Below are 21549 nucleotides of genomic sequence, written 5' to 3'. Positions count from 1 at the left end.
CTTTTCCAATGAGTCAGCTCTTTGCATCAGGTGGCAAAGTATTGGAGTGTTTTTTTTTTTTTTTTTTTTACAGTACTGGAGTTTTGAAGTTTCAGCTTCAGCAACTTCAGATTGCTCAATAGGTATCAGTTACTCACTATTTCTAAAATCTGTCAAACATTCTCTTGCTCTTGCTCATGTTTGGAACATCCTGTCCTTCACTTTTCTGCTACTTGTTGTTTTAAAGGAAATTTGAAATTATTTTCTTGCAGAAGCCTTTCCTGTACTTTCACAAATGATTAATTAATTGTACCTTAATCTGTAATACTCTGTAGATATTTTATTATAGCATTTATAGAATAATAACATTTGAGTCATTGTGTAATAATTACTAGGTGAAATAAAATGTATGGGTGAAGAACATTAAAATGACAAAGTGTGAAAATATGCTAAAGCCTCATAAATGTAAGTTATTATCTTTATTATTACATGGAGAAGTAAAGTTATTGCTCAATTTCATTTACTCCTCTTCCAATGTTGGTAGACCCCCAATTTATTCCACTTGTCTTCTTTTTTTGGACTGACTTACATATGACCTTACTTTTGGACATCCTACGAAGAGGAGCCAGGAAGCCTTTGGTAGCCAAATGTCAATGTGTTTGGCTGACTTGAAGAATAGAAGCCTCCCTCAGAGTAATTCCTCAGAAAATTAAGAAATAATTCAGTTTGAAGCTAGTTCATTACTACATACAAACATTACAATACTGTCCTCAAAAAAATTAATACAAGTGAAACATTTTTACTTCTTCTTTTCCTTTTAAATGATTTATGATCACTTTCAAAATCATACTGTACTACAAGTATACCAAAGAGACTAGTCTTCTTGCCATTTTGAGAATTTTCACAGTATTTAATATATTAGATGACTCATATTCAAACAATAAAAATGTTTGCTATTTTCCAATATTTTCACTTTTCTTCTTTAGTGGCTTTTGGCAACACATGCGAGAGAACAGGTATCATTTTGTATTTTGAATATTTTATTTGAAATATTTACCACTTGTAATATTAATACATCTTTCCACTGAATTTTATTTTATTCTTGTTAATAAACAAAAATTTACATCAAAAATAAAATTAAAAAATCAAAGCAGTGATATTTACAATATTAAACACAAGCCAGATGTGGAAGCATGCTTTTCCATATTAAACATTTACTGAGTTGGCATAAAAAGACTTTCTTCCTCATTCACCCAAGTTAAGTTTTGTTTAAATGGATTCTAATTTCTTATTCCTTTACCCTTTTCACCATCTTTCTGTTGCTTTGTTTACCTAATCGTGGTTTTTTCTTACCACTGCTTTCCACAGTTCTGCACAGCTGCTTCCCAGATGAGCTAAATAGTTCATTTTCATCTTTATACAAGTGTAAACTATGGGTTAATTCTATATGGCTTTCATAGACACAGTGACTAAAATCTCTTCATGACAGTTCATATATATATATATATATATAAATTTTCTGCAAGTATTCAATTAAACTTGACTATAGAAAACCACAAAACATCATTATCTGGTTCTGCATCCTTCAAATCTTATGTATTCTTCAAAAACTAGTGGAGACAAGGCCCTGATTTACAAAGCACATAAAGTATGCATTTGAAAAATTTTAAAAAAGACCTTCCCAGCAAGTTGAGAAAGTTTCTAATATTGTTCCTTCCTACTAAAGGTTGATTAACCAGTTTCTACAGAGTATTTTACCCAATGCCTTTAAAGTGGCTACAATCAACATGAGCTGAAAAACCAAAGCAATAATTTTCTCTCCTTCCCTTTCTTTGCTGCGTTCATTTCTGCACTTTCTTGACAGTACATCACTGACGAAGGACTTAAGCACACAGCATAGTTCCCACTTTAAAACCCCAAAGGTCTGACATGCAGACTTCTATTCAGGTGGATGATAATGGGTAGAACTATGGGAACTAACAAGAAGGCATGTTGGCATTCCCAATGTTCCCAATGATTTGCCTCTTCATGTTGGACTTGTTTATTGCTTTCCTTATTTGAAGGTAAGAGAGGGAAATGAGAGGTTGAATTCTGGGTTCTGACTAAAGGAGCTAAACCATTTAAAGTGCCATTATTCCATTTCATTAAATTTTGGCTTGGAAGTATGTGCACATGTTCCTGGATTGTAAGGTGTGTTCATAAATCAGAATGACACAGCTTGAGGGCTTATCTGATTCACAGTCTTAAAAAATGATTATGTAAAAAATAAGTAAAAATAAAATATAAATATTGATATAAAGTAAACATGATGAGAGTTAAAGGAATAAAAATGTTGGTAAGGGGTTTTTAGATCCATGTCATCAACAAGTTAACTTCCCTTCTTTTTTGCCTTTACAAATTTATGGGTGATGGAACACAAATAACAGAATATTAATGTGTTAATAAGTCTTTACAATATTTGTGTGTACATTAGAGTTTGAATATATACATTGTACTGCTGTTTCCATAGCTAAATAATATATAATTGAGCTAATGTGGGACAGTCAGGAAATCAAAAAATTACATTAATCATTCCTTCATTCCAGTGCTCAGGCAAACTGCAATTGGGTTTTCCTTCTCAACTGAGTGTGCTTAGGACTATATGAGAAACTTTGGTATGTTTCTGGATCTTCTTATAAAAATAGACAAAGTTAAAGCATAATTGTATCTGGATTTTGGTTTCATTCTTTGCATTTGTTTATGAATACAAATTGAGAAGCCATCAAAGTAAACTGAATTATTTAGTTCTTTTAAAATGACTGTTTTTTCTCCACACCCTCGCCAGCATTTATTGCTTGCAGATTTTTGGATCGCAGACATTCTGACTGGTGTGAAGTGGTACCTCATTGTGGTTTTGATTTGCATTTCTCTAATAATGAGTGATGTTGATCTTTTCATGTGTTTGTTAGCCATCTGTATGTCTTCTTTGGAGAAATGTCTATTTAGTTCTTTGGCCCACTTTTTGATTGAGTCGTTTATTTTTCTGGAATTGAGCTGCATAAGTTGCTTGTATATTTTTGAGATTAGTTGTTTGTCAGTTGCTTCATTTCCTATTATTTTCTCCCATTCAGAAGGCTGTCTTTTCACCTTGCTTATATTTTCCTTTGTTGTGCAGAAGCTTTTAATTTTAATTAGATCCCATTTGTTTATTTTTGCTTTTATTTCCAGAATTCTGGGAGGTGGATCATAGAGGATCCTGCTGTGATTTATGTCTGAGAGTGTTTTGCCTATGTTCTCCTCTAGAGTTTTATAGTTTCTGATCTTACATTTAGATCTTTAATCCATTTTGAGTTTATTTTTGTGTGCGGTGTTAGAAAGTGATCTAGTTTCATTCTTTTACAAGTGGTTGACAAGTTTTCCCAGCATCACTTGTTAAAGAGATTGTCTTTACTCCATTGTATATCCTTGCCTCCTTTGTCAAAGATAAGGTGTCCATATGTGTGTGGATTTATCTCTGGGCTTTCTATTTTGTTCCATTGATCTATATGTCTGTCTTTGTGCCAGTACCATACTGTCTTGATGACTGTGGCTTTGTAGTAGAGCCTGAAGTCAGGCAAGTTGATTCCTCCAGTTCCATTCTTCTTTCTCAAGATTGCTTTGGCTATTCGAGGTTTTTTGTATTTCCATACAAATCTTGAAATTATTTGTTCTAGTTCTGTGAAAAATGTGGCTGGTAGCTTGATAGGGATTGCACTGAATTTGTAAATTGCTTTGGGTAGTATACTCATTTTCACTATATTGATTCTTCCAATCCATGAACATGGTATATTTCTCCATCTATTAGTGTCCTCTTTGATTTCTTTCATCAGTGTTTTATAGTTTTCTATATATAGGTCTTTAGTTTCTTTAGGTAGATATATTCCTAAGTATTTTATTCTTTTTGTTGCAATGGTGAATGGAATTGTTTCCTTAATTTCTTTTTCTACTTTCTCATTATTAGTGTATAGGAATGCAAGGGATTTCTGTTGGTGGGAATGCAAAGTAGTACAGCCACTATGGAGAACAGTGTGGAGATTCCTTAAAAAATTGCAAATAGAACTACCTTATGACCCAGCAATCCCACTGCTGGGCATACACACCGAGGAAACCAGAATTGAAAGAGACACATGTACCCCAATGTTCATCGCAGCACTGTTTATAATAGCCAGGACATGGAAACAACCTAGATGTCCATCAGCAGATGAATGGATAAGAAAGCTGTGGTACATATACACAATGGAGTATTACTCAGCCGTTAAAAAGAATTCATTTGAATCAGTTCTGATGAGATGGATGAAACTGGAGCCAATTATACAGAGTGAAGTAAGCCAGAAAGAAAAACACCAATACAGTATACTAACACATATATATGGAATTTAGGAAGATGGCAATGACGACCCTGTATGCAAGACAGGAAAAAAGACACAGATGTGTGTAACGGACTTTTGGACTCAGAGGGAGAGGGAGAGCGTGGGATGATTTGGGAGAATGGCATTCTAACATGTATACTATCATGTAAGAATTGAATCGCCAGTCTATGTCTGACGCAGGATACAGCATGCTTGGGGCTGGTGCATGGGGATGACCCAGAGAGATGTTGTCGGGAGGGAGGTGGGAGGGGGGTTCATGTTTGGGAATGCATGTAAGAATTAAAGATTTTAAAATTTAAAAAATAAAAAACTAAAAAAAAAAAAAAAACTAGAGAGGGAAACCCCATTGTTTGAACGGGAAAGCAATATTATAAAGATAATCTGTTCTCTTTAAATTGACATATTAATTTATACAGTTCCATTTAGTAGCCTGTTAAGTTATGTTACCAGATTTGGCTTGTTGTTTCTAAAATCTATGTAGAGTTGAAAATTAGCAAGAAGATCCAGGGTAGTTTTGCAAAAGAAAATCTAATGGGATCCTTTCTTTATCTGAAATCAAAATGTGTTACAGTGATTAAATAGTGTGACAAATAGGTCACAGGTATAGAATAATCAATTAATAGACCCATGAAATATTTGGGAACTTATTAAATGATGAACATGCCTTTTCAAATGAGTGGGGGCAGTAATGAAGTTTTCAATAAATAGTGTTGGAATAATTGAAAGTAACCTTTGGGAGAAATTCATATTAGAGATTTGCTTTATACCAGTCACTAGAAAAATATACAAGTATTTATTTATGAAAAAAAAAAAGACTGTTTTTACTCCTAAAAGAAGGGGTAGGGAAAATTTAAAAAACAAACAAATAACACACAGATTGTTCCCTTGACAACAAAATCCTTTTATGTCTGTAACACTTGCCTTATATATTGAGATGCTCCTATGTTGGGTGCATACATATGTACAACTGTTATATTGTCTTCTTGGATTGATCTTTGCACCATTATGTAGTGTTTGTCTTTTGTAACAGACTTTAATTTAAAGTCTATTTTGTCTGATATAAATATTTCAGTTCTGGCTTTATTTTTATTTCATTTGTGTGGAATATCTTTTCCACCCCCTTGCTTTCAGTCTGTATGTGTCTCTAGATATGAAATGAGTCTCTTATAGGCAGCAAATCTATGGGTCTTGTTTTTGTATTCATTCAGTCTTTGTCTTTTGTTTGGAGTATTTCGTCCATTTACATGTAACGTAATAATGGTTATGTCTGTCCTATGGTCATTTTGTTAATTGTTCTGGATTTGTTTTTGTAGGGTTTTTTCCTCTTTCTTCTTTTGTTCTCCTCTCTTGTGATGTGATGACTAAATTTAGCATTATGTTTGGGTTCCTTTTTCATATATCTATTATAGATTTTTGTTTGTGGTTATCATGAGATTTTTGTATAGGAATCTATATTTATTCATGTTTGTTTTAAGTTGCTGATCTCTTAATTTCAAATGCATTTTAGATATCTTGCATTTGTAGTCTCCTTACCTCACAATTACTGTTTTTGGCTTTATATTTTCCATCTAATTGTTTTGAGTATCCCTTAGCTGCTTATTGTGAATACAAATGATTTTACCTTTTTTGTCTTTTAACCTCCCCATTAGCTTTGTGGAAGATTTCTTACCTTTATTGTATGTTGCCTTTATCCGTGAGCTTTTCCATTTTATAATTTCCTTGTTTCTAGTTGCGGCTTTTTCTTCTGCCTGAGAAGATCCTTTAGCATCCGTTGTAAAGCTGGTTTGGTAGTGCTGAATTCTTTTAGCTTTTGCGTATTTGTACAGCTTTTGATTTTACAGCCATCAAATTTAATGAGTACCTAGCTGGGTAGAATATTCTTGGTTGTAGATTTTTCTCTTTTATCACTTTAAGTACATATCATGCCACTTCCTTCTGACCTGCAGAGTTTCTAATGGAAATCAACTGATAGCCTTATGGGAGTTCCCTTGTAGGCTATTTGTTGCTTTTCTCTTGTTATTTTTAATATTCTCTTTATCTTTAATTTTTGCATTTTGATTATAATGCATCATGGTGTATTCCTCTCTGGGTTAATACTGTACGAGAGACTCTCTGTGTTTCTCATACTTGTGTGTTTCCTTCCCCAGGTTAAGGATGTTTTCAGGTCTTATATCTTCAAATATTTTCTCAGGCCCTTTCTCTTTTCTCTTTCTGGGACTTCTGTAATGTGAATATTAGCATGTTTGATATCGTCCTAGAGATTTTTTCAACTGTCCTTGGTCCTTTTCATTGCTTTGTTTTTCTCTGTTTGGTAGCAGTGACTTCCATTACATTGTCTTCCAGCTCACTGATCTGGTCGTCTGCTTCATTTAGTCTACTGTTGATTCCTTGTAGTGTATTTTTCATTTTGGTGATTGTATTCTGTAATTCTATTTGGTGGTTTTTTATATTTTATAATTATTTGTTAAAAACTTCTAATTTTTCATTCTTTGCACTTATTGCCATCACTTTTTAAACATAGTTTTGTAAGTCTTAGCTACAACAACCAAAGAAGAAAAATAGATAATAAAAGGAATCCAAATTGAGAAACAAAAAGTAAAACTGTCACTGTTTGCTATGCAAAACCAGCTTTCCTTCAGGCAGCCCTGATTTCTAGCATTAATGAAGGAGGTAGAGGCATCCTCTGGACCAGCGGTTCTTAAAGTGTAGTCCCTGGACTAAGAAGCATCAGCATTACTTGAGGATTTGCTAGTAATACAAACTCTCAGGTCCTACTTCAATTTTACTAAGTTAAAAACTCTGAGAGTAGGCCCAGAAATCTTGTTTTAACAAGCACTCTATGTGATTAAGGTGTATGCTAAAGTTTAAAACCCAAGATTAGATCATCTTTATCAGAAAATCCAGTGTTTGGACTGCCATCGAGAAAGTTGACATTTTAGATCCCATAGCTTCTGTTTTCCCTGCTTCTGTCTTTGTTTTCTCCATAGTTTCCTCTAAATCCTATAGACAGCATGACCGTGTAAAAATTTAATCCACATCAGTACTGTTACCTCTATCCTTTTGTGCTTATGCAAGTCATTAGTTGACGTTCCCTTGTGGCTCAGCAGTAAAGAATCCACCTGCCAATGCAGGAGATGCAGCTTTGATCCCTAGATTGGGAAGATACTCTGTAGAGAGAAATGGCAACCCATGCCTGGGAAATCCCATGGTCAGAGGATTTTGGCGGGCTATAGTCCATGGGACTGCAAAAGAGTCAGACACAACTTAGTAACTAAACAACAACAAAGTCATTAATCCTCTTCTCATCTGTGAGATTTACACTTCAGCATCCATTCTTAGATATTTAGGTTTTCAGTCATCACCAGATTTATAGTGTTCCCTAAGTTATGAATGTTGAACTTTTGAACAGAATCTACCCAGAATGTATTGATGTGTATGTATTCAAATAGGATTAGATTTTGCTTGCTATTCTAGAGAGCAAGATGTGTTCCCTGAAATGTGTTATCTTACTTTTTTGATTCCATGATGGTCACAGCTCTGTTATCTAAAGGAAGATGATCATAGTGTGTTCCTATTTATTTAATTAGCCCAAAAGAAATGGTCACCATATACCTGAGGCAGGGAACTTTCAGGAGACTGGAGACATTTATTTGATGTCATTACGTTTCTTCTTGCTACATACAACAAAATTAATTTTTCAATAGAAATAATGGGTTTGGCATTTTCTGAGGTGACCTAGGAAATGGATGGATAGTTTCTTTAAGAAAATGGTTCTGAGCTGCAAGTGATAAACAAGTGCAATTTTGGTGCACAGTTTATCTGCATATTGGAAATTGTTTATAATTTCTGATAGCTCTTCAGTATAAATTTTTTAAAGTATTTTTGAACTTTTCATTGAATTTGTTACAATACTGTTTCTGTTTTATGTTTTTGTTTTTTTTTTTTTTTTGGCCATGAGGCATGCAGTATTTTACCTCCCTGACCAGGGACTGAACCCACACCCCCTGCACTGAAAGGTGAAGGCTTAAACACTAGACTGCCAAGGAAGTCCTTCTACATATAATTTTAACTCGATTTGATTTCTGTTATAACAAATACTGTCTTTGCTTCTACTTTAGACAATTTTTTAAAAAGATCTCTGTATATCAAGGTTAACTTGCTACTAATAGTCTTTCTTTTAACCAATGTAGATTTTTGAATAGGAAATATGCACATATATAAATGTTCATACTAGTTTAGTTACCATAAAATTTTTCCAAGGGAAATAAAACATATTTTTTCACAATAAATAGTTAATCATTTTTCATTAACTAAGGGGTCAGACTGAGCATCACTAACAATAGGACAACTTGACATTAAGTGCCTTCTCATATGATGCAATACATAGTCCTCACCAATAGAGAATTCTTACTGAAAAAATATTTACACTTAATACAATCAAGCTTTTAGAATTATCTCCCATCCCAGTTTAAAAAAAAATACAGAAATGAGAGAAACAAATAATACTACAAAGTAGCAATCAGACAAGTCCAGAATGCAGGATAACATAAAAGGCAACTGGCCTTATCTCTTTAAAAAAACAATGTCATGACTATATATATATATATATATATATATATATATATATATATATATATATATATATATATATATATACATACACATACATATATATATATACACATATATATATACACACATATATATCTTGTTGGAAACTGAGGGAGAAGGTGCTATCTTAGGGTAAAAGAGAGTCAAGATACATAAACAATGCAATTTTTGTACATCATTTGAATGATAGTTCACAAAACCAGTTACAAAACAGATTTTGAAACAACTAGGAAAATTTGAATATGAGATGGATATTAGCTGATAGTAGGAAATACTTATTAATTTTCTTATATTGATAATAGTAATGCTATAAAGGAGAAAGTTTTCATTCTTAGGAGATGAATAGTGAAAAAATATTTAGGGATTAAATCTGTAAGCTACTTTAAAATGGCACACACGCACATACCAATGTACTAAAAAGAGTTAAAGCATATTTGGAAAAATGTTAACAGTTGTTTAGTTTAGGTTGTGAGTATACTGGCATTTATTGTACTTTTCTTCCAATGTTTCAAATTTTTTAAAAAAATTTTATAATAAAAGCTGGAAGAGTTACACAATTTGAATATACTTCATATCACTGGAGAGTACGCTTAAAATGATTAGAATGGTAAATTTTATGCTATGTATATTTTACCAATATTTTTAAATATTGGAAAAATCTTGTATAAAGAATAATACTGTCATAACCACAGTAATGTTGTCAATGAACGAGAGGTTATCTCAGATCTCTAATTATTCACTTAAGGTTTACCCAGAGACATAATCTTCAGGGAAGTACATTCTAAACAATTAAATATACTACCAGATAATTGTTCTGGGGTTCTGACTTTTTTAAAAAGCAATGAGCCAAACAGCCTGGATAAAATTCTACCATATAATGATGCAGACAAATATTTCAGTAGAAATTTGATAAGAATTGTTCGAATATATTTGGGTTTTATAGACCAACAGGAGGAGGTCCATCTTTCAGATCTCCCTTCTCCACCCTTGTGTCTTCCATGAGAGATAATACTAAATGTTTAACTTAGGATAGGGAAAAAAAAATTCAAATGAGTTACGTATTGGAAAATTAAATTTATTTGTAAAAGAATTCCAAGTAAATATTACAAAAATTATGTGAGCCACAGTTCAGAGGATATGAATAGATTCTAAAAGTATCCTGGGATATAACTGAGGTTCAACACGTCAGGGCCAATTTTTCCCTAAAGATTTTTAGGCTGCAGCCACAATTAAAGGCCACTTTTAGTTCTGTCCAGAGCTCTTCCACACACAAAGCTGTGGGACACTGTAATTTTTACTCACACAGACTGAAAATAAAGGCCTGGTTAAGTACAAAGGGTTGTTTTCTGCCAAGCTCAATGAAAGGAGGAAGTGGCAAGGGTGGGTACGGGATGGCTGAAATTCCCGTCTTAACCGTAGATAGCAGGATTGCTTAAAGTTCTGAAAAACAACCTCAAATTAGGCCTTGTCAAGTCAGATACACATCTGCAAAGAAATATATGGCCTGACAATTACTAGGATATGGATATGAGACCAAAGAGAAAAATATCTTTTCATGACAAAATCCTAAAGTAGAATCATATAGCATTGATTAAGCAAAAAACATGGCATCTGGAGTTTCACAGGTCTCTATTTTGTCCTGGATTATGAGTACAATTATCTATGCGTAATTTTGGTTAAGCCAATTAATATCACTATGATGCATGTTCTTTGAGGTTAAAATGTAAAAAACATTCCTAACCCATAAGGTTGTTGTAAGGTGTAAGTGAAATTATGTATATAAATCATTTAGTACAGAGCGTTATGCATGCTAAGTGCTCAGTTAATTTTTATCAGCAATATAGTCATCTTAGACTTTGACTCAGCCTAGTCCCAGTGCTTTTGAACTGTAGTGTTGAAGAAGACTCTTGAGAGTCCCTTGAACTGCAAGGAGATCCAACCAGTCCATTCTGAAGGAGATCAGCCTTGGGATTTCTTTGGAAGGAATGATGCTAAAGCTGAAACTCCAGTACTTTGGCCATCTCATGCGAAGAGTTGACTCATTTGAAAAGGCTCTGATGCTGGGAGGGATGGGGGCAGGAGGAGAAGGGGACGACAGAGGATGAGATGGCTGGATGGCATCACCGACTGGATGGATGTGAATCTGAGTGAACTCCAGGAGTTGGCGATGGACAGGGAGGCCTGGCGTGCTGTAATTCATGGGGTTGCAAAGAGTCGGACACGAATGAGCAACTGAACTGAACTGAACTGAACTGAGTCCCAGTGCTATGGGACAACCTGAGAGAGCCCAAGGACTGAAGTTAAACCCAACCAAAGGGATTGAGCAAAGGAGTCATAACCAGACTAGTCCTGTTTGACTCTTTGTGACACAGGCCAGAATACTGCAGTGGGTAGCCTTTCTCTTCTCCAGGGGATCTTCTCAACCCTGGGATTGAACCCAGGTCTCCTGCATTGCAGGATTCTTTACCAGCTGAGCCACGAGGGAAGCCCTTGAAAATATTAGGTAGTAATTTAGACTGGAGGTCACTAACTCCAATGTCTAGAAGAATCTCATAGGTGTTATGAATGAGTAATTTAAGGATGACACTGCAGATGCCAGTAAGTATGAGTGGTCATGAAGTAAAAGTGAATGTTAGTCGCTCAGCTGTGTCCAGCTTTCTACAACCCCATGGACTATAGCCTGCCAGGCTCCTCTGTCCATGGAATTCTCCCCTGGAGTGGGTGACCATTCCCTTCTCCACGGGACCTTCCTGACCCAGGGATCAACCCAGGTCTCTTGCACTGCAGGCAGATTATTTTTATTTGTGGTCTGAACCACCGCCAAGTCTCTGTCAATATGGTGAGAACATACCCCTTCTTAAGTAGCAGCTGCTTTTTGATTCAAGATCAGGGCTGGGATGAGAGCATGCAGGCTCAGTGTGGGAAGACCTTATCAGTTTTTAGAGAATCTGCAACTCAAAAATATTTTATGTGACATTTCCTGTTTCTAGGATATTGACCCAACTTTTAAATATATTGTGCAGGCCCAAATAAAACATGTCTGCAGCCAGATTACTACTAACTGGTGATTTCTGGTCTATGACTTCTTATTAATGTAGCACATCTACCTAACACCAGTACTGGTCCTAACGATCTGGATGGGGGTGAATCTCTGGGCTGGGGACCAGTAGACAGACCAGTGCTATGTGTATGTATGTGTATGTGTGTGTGTATGTATACACATACGTTGTTGTCATTGAGCTAAGTCATATCTGACTCTTTCTGTGACCCCATAGACTGTAACCAACCAGGTTCCTCTGTCCACCATGGTATTTTAAGGGCAAAAATACTGGAATGAGTTGCCATTTCCTTCTCCAGGGTATCTTCCTGACCCAGGAACTGAACCCACATCTTCTATTCAGCAGGCGAATTCTTTAAATATGTGTGTATGTGCGTGTGTGTGTGTGTGTGTGTATGTGTGTGTGTGAAAGAGAAAGTGAAATTCTTAGTCATTCAGTGGTGTCCAACTCTTTGTGACCCCATGTACTGTATGTATCCCACCAGGCTCTTCTGTCTATGGGACTCCCCAGGCAAGAATACTGGAGTGGGTAGCCATTTCCTTCTCCAGGGGATCCTCCCAACCCAGGGACTGAACCTAGGCCTCCAGCATTGCCAGCAGATTCTTTACCATCTGACCCACTGGGACGTGTGTGTATATACACACGCGTGCACACACACACACATATGTATATATATATATATACATATATATATATATACATATAATGTGAGCCATAACACAAAGACGCATGTGTGTCATTTTGAATTTTCTAGTAGCCATACTGAAAAAGGTAAAAAGAAATAGGTGAAAATAGTTTTAAATATATTTCATTAACCCAATACATCCAACATATCACTATGTTAACATATAATAAATGTAGATTTATGTAAGATATTTTATATTTTTATAACATCTTCAAAATCAGGTGTGTATTTCACCCGCGTAGCACATCTTAATTCTGGGTTAGTCAGTGTGATTAAAGTGAAAGTACTCAATACTTGCATATGAATAGTGGTGACCCTCCTGTATAGCGCAGGTCTAGAGTATGCTTCTCAAACTTAAACATGCATATTGAAAGGCAGAAAGTGAAATGTGAAAGTGTTAGTTGCTCAGTCATGTGTGTATTCTTTCCAACACTATGGACTATAGCCCTCCAGGCTCCTCTGTCCATAGGATTCACAGGCAAGAAATCTGGAGTGGGTAGCCATTCCCTTCTCCAGGGGATATTCCTGACCCTGGGTTTCCTGCATTGCAGGCAGATTCTGTACCATCTGAGCCACCGTGTGGGGGATCATATTAAAATGCCAGTTCTGCTTTGCTGGTTGGGACAGAGCCTGAGATACTTCACTTCTTCCTGGCTCTCAGGTGGTCACTGCTCCTTGTCCATGGACCACACACTTTCAATATCTAGGAGCTGGGTGTTTGTGGCAGGTCTCCCTCAATCAGTATTTTTACTCCCAAAGCATTTCCTCCCCTTCCAAATTCAGTGAATATTTGTTGAAGAGGCTAAAATGATATTCTAATGGCGAGTCACCATATTCAGATGTGGGAGAATATTAATAATTTCAAAATAAACACTATTTTATATATCACTTGCAGAAGCACTGAGTCATTTACTCCTTTTGTTTTAAACTTGAGAACTTGCCAACGTGTTACCAGATGCTTTCATGAGAATGAGCTTAAGTACAGGATAAGCACAACTTTATAATTCTAACTTCAGAGATTTGGCAAGTTCAACATTTTAATAAAACAGACAATGGGACTGCAAGGGAAATTTGACAATAATACCCCTCAAAGCTTTAGTATTTAGGGGCATTCCTCGGTCAAGGGTATGAATATTTCATGGACTCTCTAAAAAGAAACACAAAAAAAGAACATTTTAATTTCCTCATGACAATTCTATTTGAGGCATGAGTAGAGCTCGACAGGAGACATTACATCTTTGTTCAACAACACATAACTATGGAAATTTAAATAGCTCAATGTGGGGGGTGGGGGCAGAATATAACTCAAGGGTTCTACACAGTGCATTGTCTTCAAGACACAAACACTTTTACACCCAGAAGAGAGTTCTGGAAGTGAACAGTGAATTCCTAAGAACTTGTTCTCACTTATCACTGTTTGACTTGTGAACATTAGCAACTGATTTATCTTATTTTATCCTCTCTTGGATGTTAAGAATAATGCTTGTTGAGCTTATTTCACAAAGTTGTTGTAGGGCAGTGTAAAGGAACTTGGTAAACTGTAGCATGGCATTTGTTCATAGGTTGTTCACAGTCATGCCCAGAGGAAAGGACTGAATCAAAAACACATGATCAAGATGATGTCTGAGCTGACAAGATCATCAAGTTTTCAGCCCTTTCTACTGCTGCAGTTCATAATAGCTGCAGCTGTCTGCTGATATTTATGTTTTCCACAGTAAAAGTGCAAGACAGGATTCTAATCACAGAACTACTGTCTCTTCCTACATAGAATAAAATAGCATGTCAAAAGATAAATAGAAAGGAACCTTTGGAAAGTTTTAATTTTAAAGTCTTTGTTTTAGTTCGGAATCAAACTGACCATGGAACTATGGATACCAAAGATATTTTTTCCCTAGTAACAACTGTTTAAGTCATTTACTGGCATGAGATCTCTTGAGTGAAAAAATCTGAAGTCTGGTTCTGATAGATGGTTTAAACTCAATGTGGTAAAAGTTGTAAAGTGCAGTCTTTGTAATATAGCTAATTTTGCTTGAAAGTTCAGAAATTATCTGGCACTGAGGAGGAAAAAAAAACCCAAGATGATAAAACCCTATAATTGAGAAATTTACAAAATATTATGAAAAGACATTAAAGAGGACATAAATAAGTGTAAATAAATAACTGAAAGACCTAATGTCATCAAGATGCCAATCAACGGTACATTTAAGCATAGCACGAAAGCAATTGCAATAAAAATTACACCATTTTTTTGTGTGTGGACATTACAAGTTGACTAAAATTTATATGGGAGAGTAAAGGGCAAGAATAGACTAGATATTCCTGAAAAAGAAAAACCAGATGAAGAAATTGCCTTTTTTATATCAAGAATTATTATGAACATATAACAAATGAGTAAGATTCTATTATTTTAAGTAATGGCCAATAAAACAAAAGAGTGAGCCCAGGAGCAACCTATCACATGCAGAATCAACTTTTGAAACAAACTGTATTGTGTATGTGGGGGAAAAGATAGTGGACTTTTCAATAAATATTGCTAGGACAAATTATTAGTAATACAGAAAACAAAAAGTGGACTCTTCACAGGGCACTGAGCTGAGTTCCCTGTGCTATACAGCAGGTTCCCACTAGCTATCTATTTCACACATGATGACCTTGCTTATTTAACTTATATGCAGAGTATATCATGTGAAATGCTGGGCTGGATGAATTCCAAGCTGGAATCAAGATTGCTGGGAGAAATATCAATAACCTCAGATATACAGATTATACTACCCTAATGGCAGAAAGCAAAGAGGAGCTAAAGAGCCTCTTGACGAGTTTCAAAAGAGGAGAGTGAAAAAGCTGGCATAAAACTCAACATTCAAAAATGAAGATCACGGCATCTGGTCCCATCATGTTATGGCAAATTGATGGGGAAAAAATGGAAACAGTGACAGACTTTATTTTTTGGGGCTCCAAAATCACTGTGGATGGTGACTGTAGCCATGAAAGAAAAAGCTTTTTAAAGTAAGACCTTTGCTTCTTGGAAGAAAAGCTATGACAAATCCAGGCAGCATATTAAAAAACAAGAGGCATCACTTTGCTGACAAAGGTCCATATAGTCAAAGCTATGGTCTTTCCAATAGACATGTATGGATGCAAGAGTTGGACCATAAAGAAGGCTGAGCACCCAAGGATTGATAGTCTTTGAACTGTTGTTCTAGAGAAGACTCTTAAGAGTCCCTTGGAGAGCAAGGAGGTCAAACTAGTCAATCCTAAAGGAAATCAACCCTGAATATTCATTGGAAGGACTGATGCTGAAGCTGAAACTCCAATACTTTGGCCACCTGATGTGAGGAGACAACTGATTGGAAAAGACCCTGAAGCTGGTAAAGATTGTAGGCAGGAGAAGAAGGAGAAGACAGAGGGTGAAATGATTGGATGGCATCACCAAGTCAATAGACATGAGTTTGAGCAAACTCTGGGAGATAGTGAAGGACAGGGAAGCCTGGCGTGCTGCAGGTCATGGGGTCTCAAACAGTCGGACACGATTTAGTGACTGAAGAAAAGGTGTGTACATGTCAATTCTAATCTTCCATTTCCCCTCCTGTTCCATAAGGCCGTTCTCTAGAAGGGCAGTATAGGAGGGTGGGAGGGAGGTCTAAGACAGAGGGGATATATGTATACGTACAGTTGATTCATTTGCTCTACAGCAGAAACTAACACAATATTGTAAAGCAATTATGCTCCAATTTGAAAAAGTGGACCCTTACCAACTACCATATACAGTACTAAATTCTGGTAGGTTAAAGATACAAGCCTTTGACTGTGTGGATCATAATGAGCTGTGGAAAATTCTGAAAGAGATGGGAATACCAGACCACCTGACCTGCCTCTTGAGAAACCTCTATGCAGGTCAGGAAGCAACAGTTAGAATTGCACATGGAACAACAGACTGGTTCCAAATAGGAAAGGAATACGTCAAGGCTGTATATTGTCACCCTGCTTATTTAATTTCTATGTAGTGTACATCATGAGAAATGCTGGGCAGGAAGAAACACAAGCTGGAATCAAGATTGCCGGGAGATATATCAATCACCTCAGATACGCAGATGACACCACCCTTTTGACAGAAAGTGAAGAGGAACTAAAAAGCCTCTTGATGAAAGTGAAAAAGGAGAGTTAAAAGGTTGGCTTAAAGGTCAACATTCAGAAAACGAAGATCATGGCATCTGGTCCCATCACTTCATGGGAAATAGATGGGGAAATGGAAACAGTGTCAGAGTTTATTTTTCGGGGCTCCAAAATCACTGCAGATGGTGATTGCAGCCATGAAATTAAAAGACACTTACTACTTGGAAGGAAAGTTATGACCAACTTAGATGGCATATTCAAAAGCAGAGACATTACTTTGCCGACAAAGGTCCATCTAGTCAAGGCTATGGTTTTTCCAGCAGTCATGTATGGATGTGAGAGTTGAACTGTGAATAAAGCTGAGCACCGAAGAATTGATGCTTTTGAACTGTGGTGTTGGAGAAGACTCTTGAGAGTCCCTTGGACTGCAAAGAGATCCAACCAGTCCATCCTAAAGAAAATCAGTCCTGAATATTCATTGGAAGCACTGATGCTGACACTGAAACTCCAATACTTTGGCATTTCAAAGAACTGACTCATTGGAAAAGAGCCTGATGCTGGGAAAGATTAAAGGCAGGAGAAGAAGGGGACGACAGAGTGTGGGATGGTTGTATGGCTTCACCAATGGGATGGACATGAGTTTTAGTAAGCACCATGTGTTGGTGATGGACAAGGAAGACTGTCATGCTGAAGTCCATGGGGTCACAAAGAGTCGGACACAACTGAGTGACTGAACTGAACTGTGATATTCAGAAGGTTCTCAAGTAAGTAGCAGGATAATTGAGTCTTAAATAAAGAGATCTTTTCTACTTTCAAAGACAACTCCACTCCAGAATAGTGATCAAATCACCCACATGGTATGAGAGAAGTCCAAGAATGAACTCTGGTGATTACCATCATGCATGAAATAAACAAGGGGAGGATTCAGTGAGGGATTCTGATATAAAATGTTAGAGTATTTGAATAGATTTGAGAAGAAGGAATTAATCAGCATACTGATTAAGCAACAGTAATCAAATGATGTAGAGAAGTTAAATAGGATGAGAACTGAAAATAGCACATAGAAGTTTGAAATTGGCAGTCACTCATAATTTTCGAAGGAGTTGTTTCATTTGAATAATAGTGGCAGAGGGCTAATAACAATGGGTTATCACCTCCATGAGAAGTGAGAATTGAAGATACTTGTTATTTTGAAGAGTTTAGCTGGAAAGTTTAAGAGCGGTAGGTCAACAGTTGGAATTCAAAAAGGATTTCCTTAACGTAGAAAAAGCTTCAGCATGTCTAGAGTTAAGATAAAGGAGCCAGCTGATAGCATCAATATGAGAAAGCATGAAAAAAAGAGAATAGTAGATGAAGTATGGCTTCACTGGAAAGAGGGGTGAAAGGATTAAAAAAAAAAAACAAAACACAAGTTGAATAAATTAGCTCTAACCAAGTCAAGGAGTTCTTTTTTTCCTGCATCTGGGAAAACGTGGTGAGAATAAATGCATGTATTTCACTTAATAAAAATGAACTTTTTTTTTTTCTAAGAAAAAACCAATTTTCTTCCTTGGTATTCCAGTGGTTAAGAATCTGCCTTGCAATGCAGAAAATGTGGGTTCAATTCTTGGTCAGGGAACTAAAATCCCACAAGCTGTGGAGCAGCTAAGTCCATGTGCCACTACTAGTGAGCCCACGTGCCACAACTATAGTCTGTGGGCTGCAAACAAAAGGGTCACATGACACAGTGACGATCCTGTATGTTTCAGCGAAGACCTGATGCAGACAAATAAATATATTAAAAATAAAAGCAAGTACAAGTACTTGTGGTCGGACATTTTATTTCAGAAATGTCTCCAGAAAACCCTGAGTCACTCTTAGGGCACACATTCCCTCATAGTTCTCAGGAAACCCTAAGCCTTGCTGTGTTGGGGAAATGTGTACAAGTTTGCAGCAGACCGAATGTCTGAGAGGTTGGCTGAGGGAAAGACGGCATGGCGGTGTTCTGAGAGTTAGGGATGGGTGTGTTTTGCATGTAGATGGTAAGCCCAGGAGCCAGTAGTGGCCAGAATGGAACTGTGACTGGGAATAATCAGAACACTCTGAGGGGGCTACCTGCTAATGGGGAAGCTGATTTGGGTTGAGAGAGAGCCAGATTAGGCAGTGGTTTCTCTGTTTGGACCCAACGTTCTCTGTGAAATGTGAGGCAAATCATATATGGAGAGGAGTCAGGGTCAGAGTCGAGAACAATGATTTTGAGAAAGTGATGAAGCTTCAGACTATTTGGGGGTGGTGGGAAGAATGATGAAATTAAGAACAGAGAAAAAACATATAGATGGATGGCTGAGGGCCACAAAGGGCCTGGCTGACTTTGGAGGCCATAAATTATTGATAGCAGCCAACCACACCTTTTTGAAATACCCTAAAATTTCCTTCAACATTTCTCAGGGATCTTGCTGACAAGAGGATGACTGGCTCAATCACCCTGAGGGTTAGCCGGATAGATACCACCAAAGCACAAAAAAGTCATGGGCAGCAGGGATTAGTGCAAGAGGTAAATTAAATGATTTTGCTCTGCATCAAGGTTGGATAGGGAAAGGAGTGTGTCTGTAAAATGGGGATGGGTTAGGAAGTCTAGATGACAGCAAGTAGGATGTCAGAGATGTCAGAGGAAGAGCATTGTTACAAGTGTCAAAACATAATCTGGATACAGCAGTGAAGAGATAAAGCAGAATGCTGCTACAACTATTGTTTTCTAGCATAAGTGAGAGGTATAGAATAAAAGTTTGGCTCCCGAGCTACTCAGAAGGTGGGAGAAGGATCAGGATCTGTACATGGATTGACTTGGTTGAGTAGATCTTATGTTATGGGATGAGGGCATCAGAAGAAAGGGTAGGGGTTAGTAAAAACAACCATGAGTAGAAGAAATATCTAAATAGGCCAGTGGTGAAAATAAAGGAGCATGAGGTACTCAGAGGCCTGGACTTTGGTTGGTGACAAAAAAAAAAAAAAAAAAGTTGGAGGAAAATGTATTTCCTGGACTGCTCTTGAGGCTTCTAGACAGGCAAAGTCCCAAGTGGTGCAAGATCCTTGTGAGATTAGCAATTTTTAGGTTCTACTTATCATTTAAAAGGAATGCCACTGAGAATTTGCTTATCTCATCTCTGAAGAGTTCCCTTCATTGGCCTGTTAGTGGAAAATATGCATCTATGTTCAGTCCCCATTTTAAAATTTACTTACTTTTTTATTCCAATCACTCTTACTACATTCCTATTATATATACATTGGAGTTCCAGAATATAAATAACCTTTATCTTTACTCTTGAGAAGCTTGTTCTCTTATTGAAGATGTGAGAAATGTGTTACACTTTACCTCATATCTGTGGGTCTTGGAAGAAGTCGTTTCTTTCCACTAAAGTAGACTTCGAAATCTTCAGTCTTCAGCCTGTGGGCATAGTCAATGTATCCTGACACCTCCTGCCCACGAGAATTTTTGTCACGAATAAAAATCACGGACTAGTAACACAGAAAAACAGAGAATGGAGAGAGAGTAAGTGAATGAAAGTCATTTGAGTAAAATTTACATAATAATAAAATCTACAGTTATTGAGTGATACATGTGTTATAGCTTATTCTAAGGGCTTTATGTTTCATCCTTACAATGAGCCTATAGGTATTACTACTTTCTCCTGACAGTGAAGAAATTCATGAAAAGTTAACTAAACATGCATATAATGTTCATTTATAGTAATTGAGGGCTTCCCTTGTGGCTCAGAAAGTAGAGAATCTGCCTGCAATGGGGGAGAGCTAGGTTTGATCCCTGGGTTGCGAAGATTCCATGGACCAGGGCATGGCTACCCACTCCAGTATTCTTGACTGGAGATTTCACAGACAGAGGAGCTTGGAAAGCTCCGTCCATGGGATTGCAAAGAGTTGGACATGACTGAGCAACTAACACTAATTAACTTACAGTAATTGTATATAACAATTTCAATAAATAACTTCAGAAGTATTCCTAAGGACAGACATTATTTTAAGTGTTTGTAATATATTATTTTCAGTTTTTGTAATACATTTATTAATTTATTTAATACATTAACTGATTCCTAATGACAGACATTATTTTAAGTGTTCGTAATGTCTTTTTCCAATCCTATTGTCTTTTCTTCGTCATCATCTCATTAATTTAAAAACTGAGAAACAAAGAAGTTGAGTTCCTTATACAGCTAGTAAGTTGAAAAACTCAGATTAAACCCAGGCTCATGTGTCTGTCCTTCTGATTAGAAAAGAATCACTACATTCTTTTTCCATTTGAGCACCTATACATTTTCTGCTACAAAAATAGAAATGGGGTCTCTTTACTATAACAGTCAAAAATTGAAATCTCTTTACAAAATTAATTCCATAGGTCAAAAATGTACAGAAAGTACATATTTCTCCTTTACCTTAATTCCTTCACAAATATCATTGCATGGCTACAACATGTTAGACATTATTGAATGTGCCATGGATACAGTGATAAACAAAACAGTAAAGGTCTGATCTCTTGGAACTTATGTTGAAGTAAGCAGAAGTAGACAATCGGCATGAAAGGAAAACAATACTTACAGTGAGTGATAAGTGTCATAAAGAAAATAAAGAAGATGATTGGCTAGAGAAGTTCATAGTGTTAAAGGCTACTTTAGGAAGAGTGATCAAGAAAGACCTTGAAAAGATCTTTATGCCAAGACTTGAA

General features: G+C 36.4%; 1 protein-coding gene across 1 annotated transcript in view; it reads right to left on the bottom strand.

Moving 5' to 3' along the window:
• The window catches only part of CFAP299 (cilia and flagella associated protein 299), a 713998-nt gene that overhangs the window by 97288 nt on the left and 595161 nt on the right, over positions 1 to 21549 (bottom strand). Inside the window, exon 4 of the mRNA XM_069594459.1 lies at positions 20188 to 20330. Within this exon, the coding sequence (XP_069450560.1) occupies positions 20188 to 20330 (143 nt within the window). The remainder of the gene's footprint in view (positions 1 to 20187; positions 20331 to 21549) is intronic.

The sequence above is a fragment of the Ovis canadensis genome, chromosome 6, assembly GCF_042477335.2.
Source record: "Ovis canadensis isolate MfBH-ARS-UI-01 breed Bighorn chromosome 6, ARS-UI_OviCan_v2, whole genome shotgun sequence".
Classification (NCBI taxonomy): domain Eukaryota; kingdom Metazoa; phylum Chordata; class Mammalia; order Artiodactyla; family Bovidae; genus Ovis; species Ovis canadensis.
The sequence above is the reverse complement of the archived record's forward strand: the minus strand, read 5'-3'. Positions and strand labels throughout refer to the sequence as shown.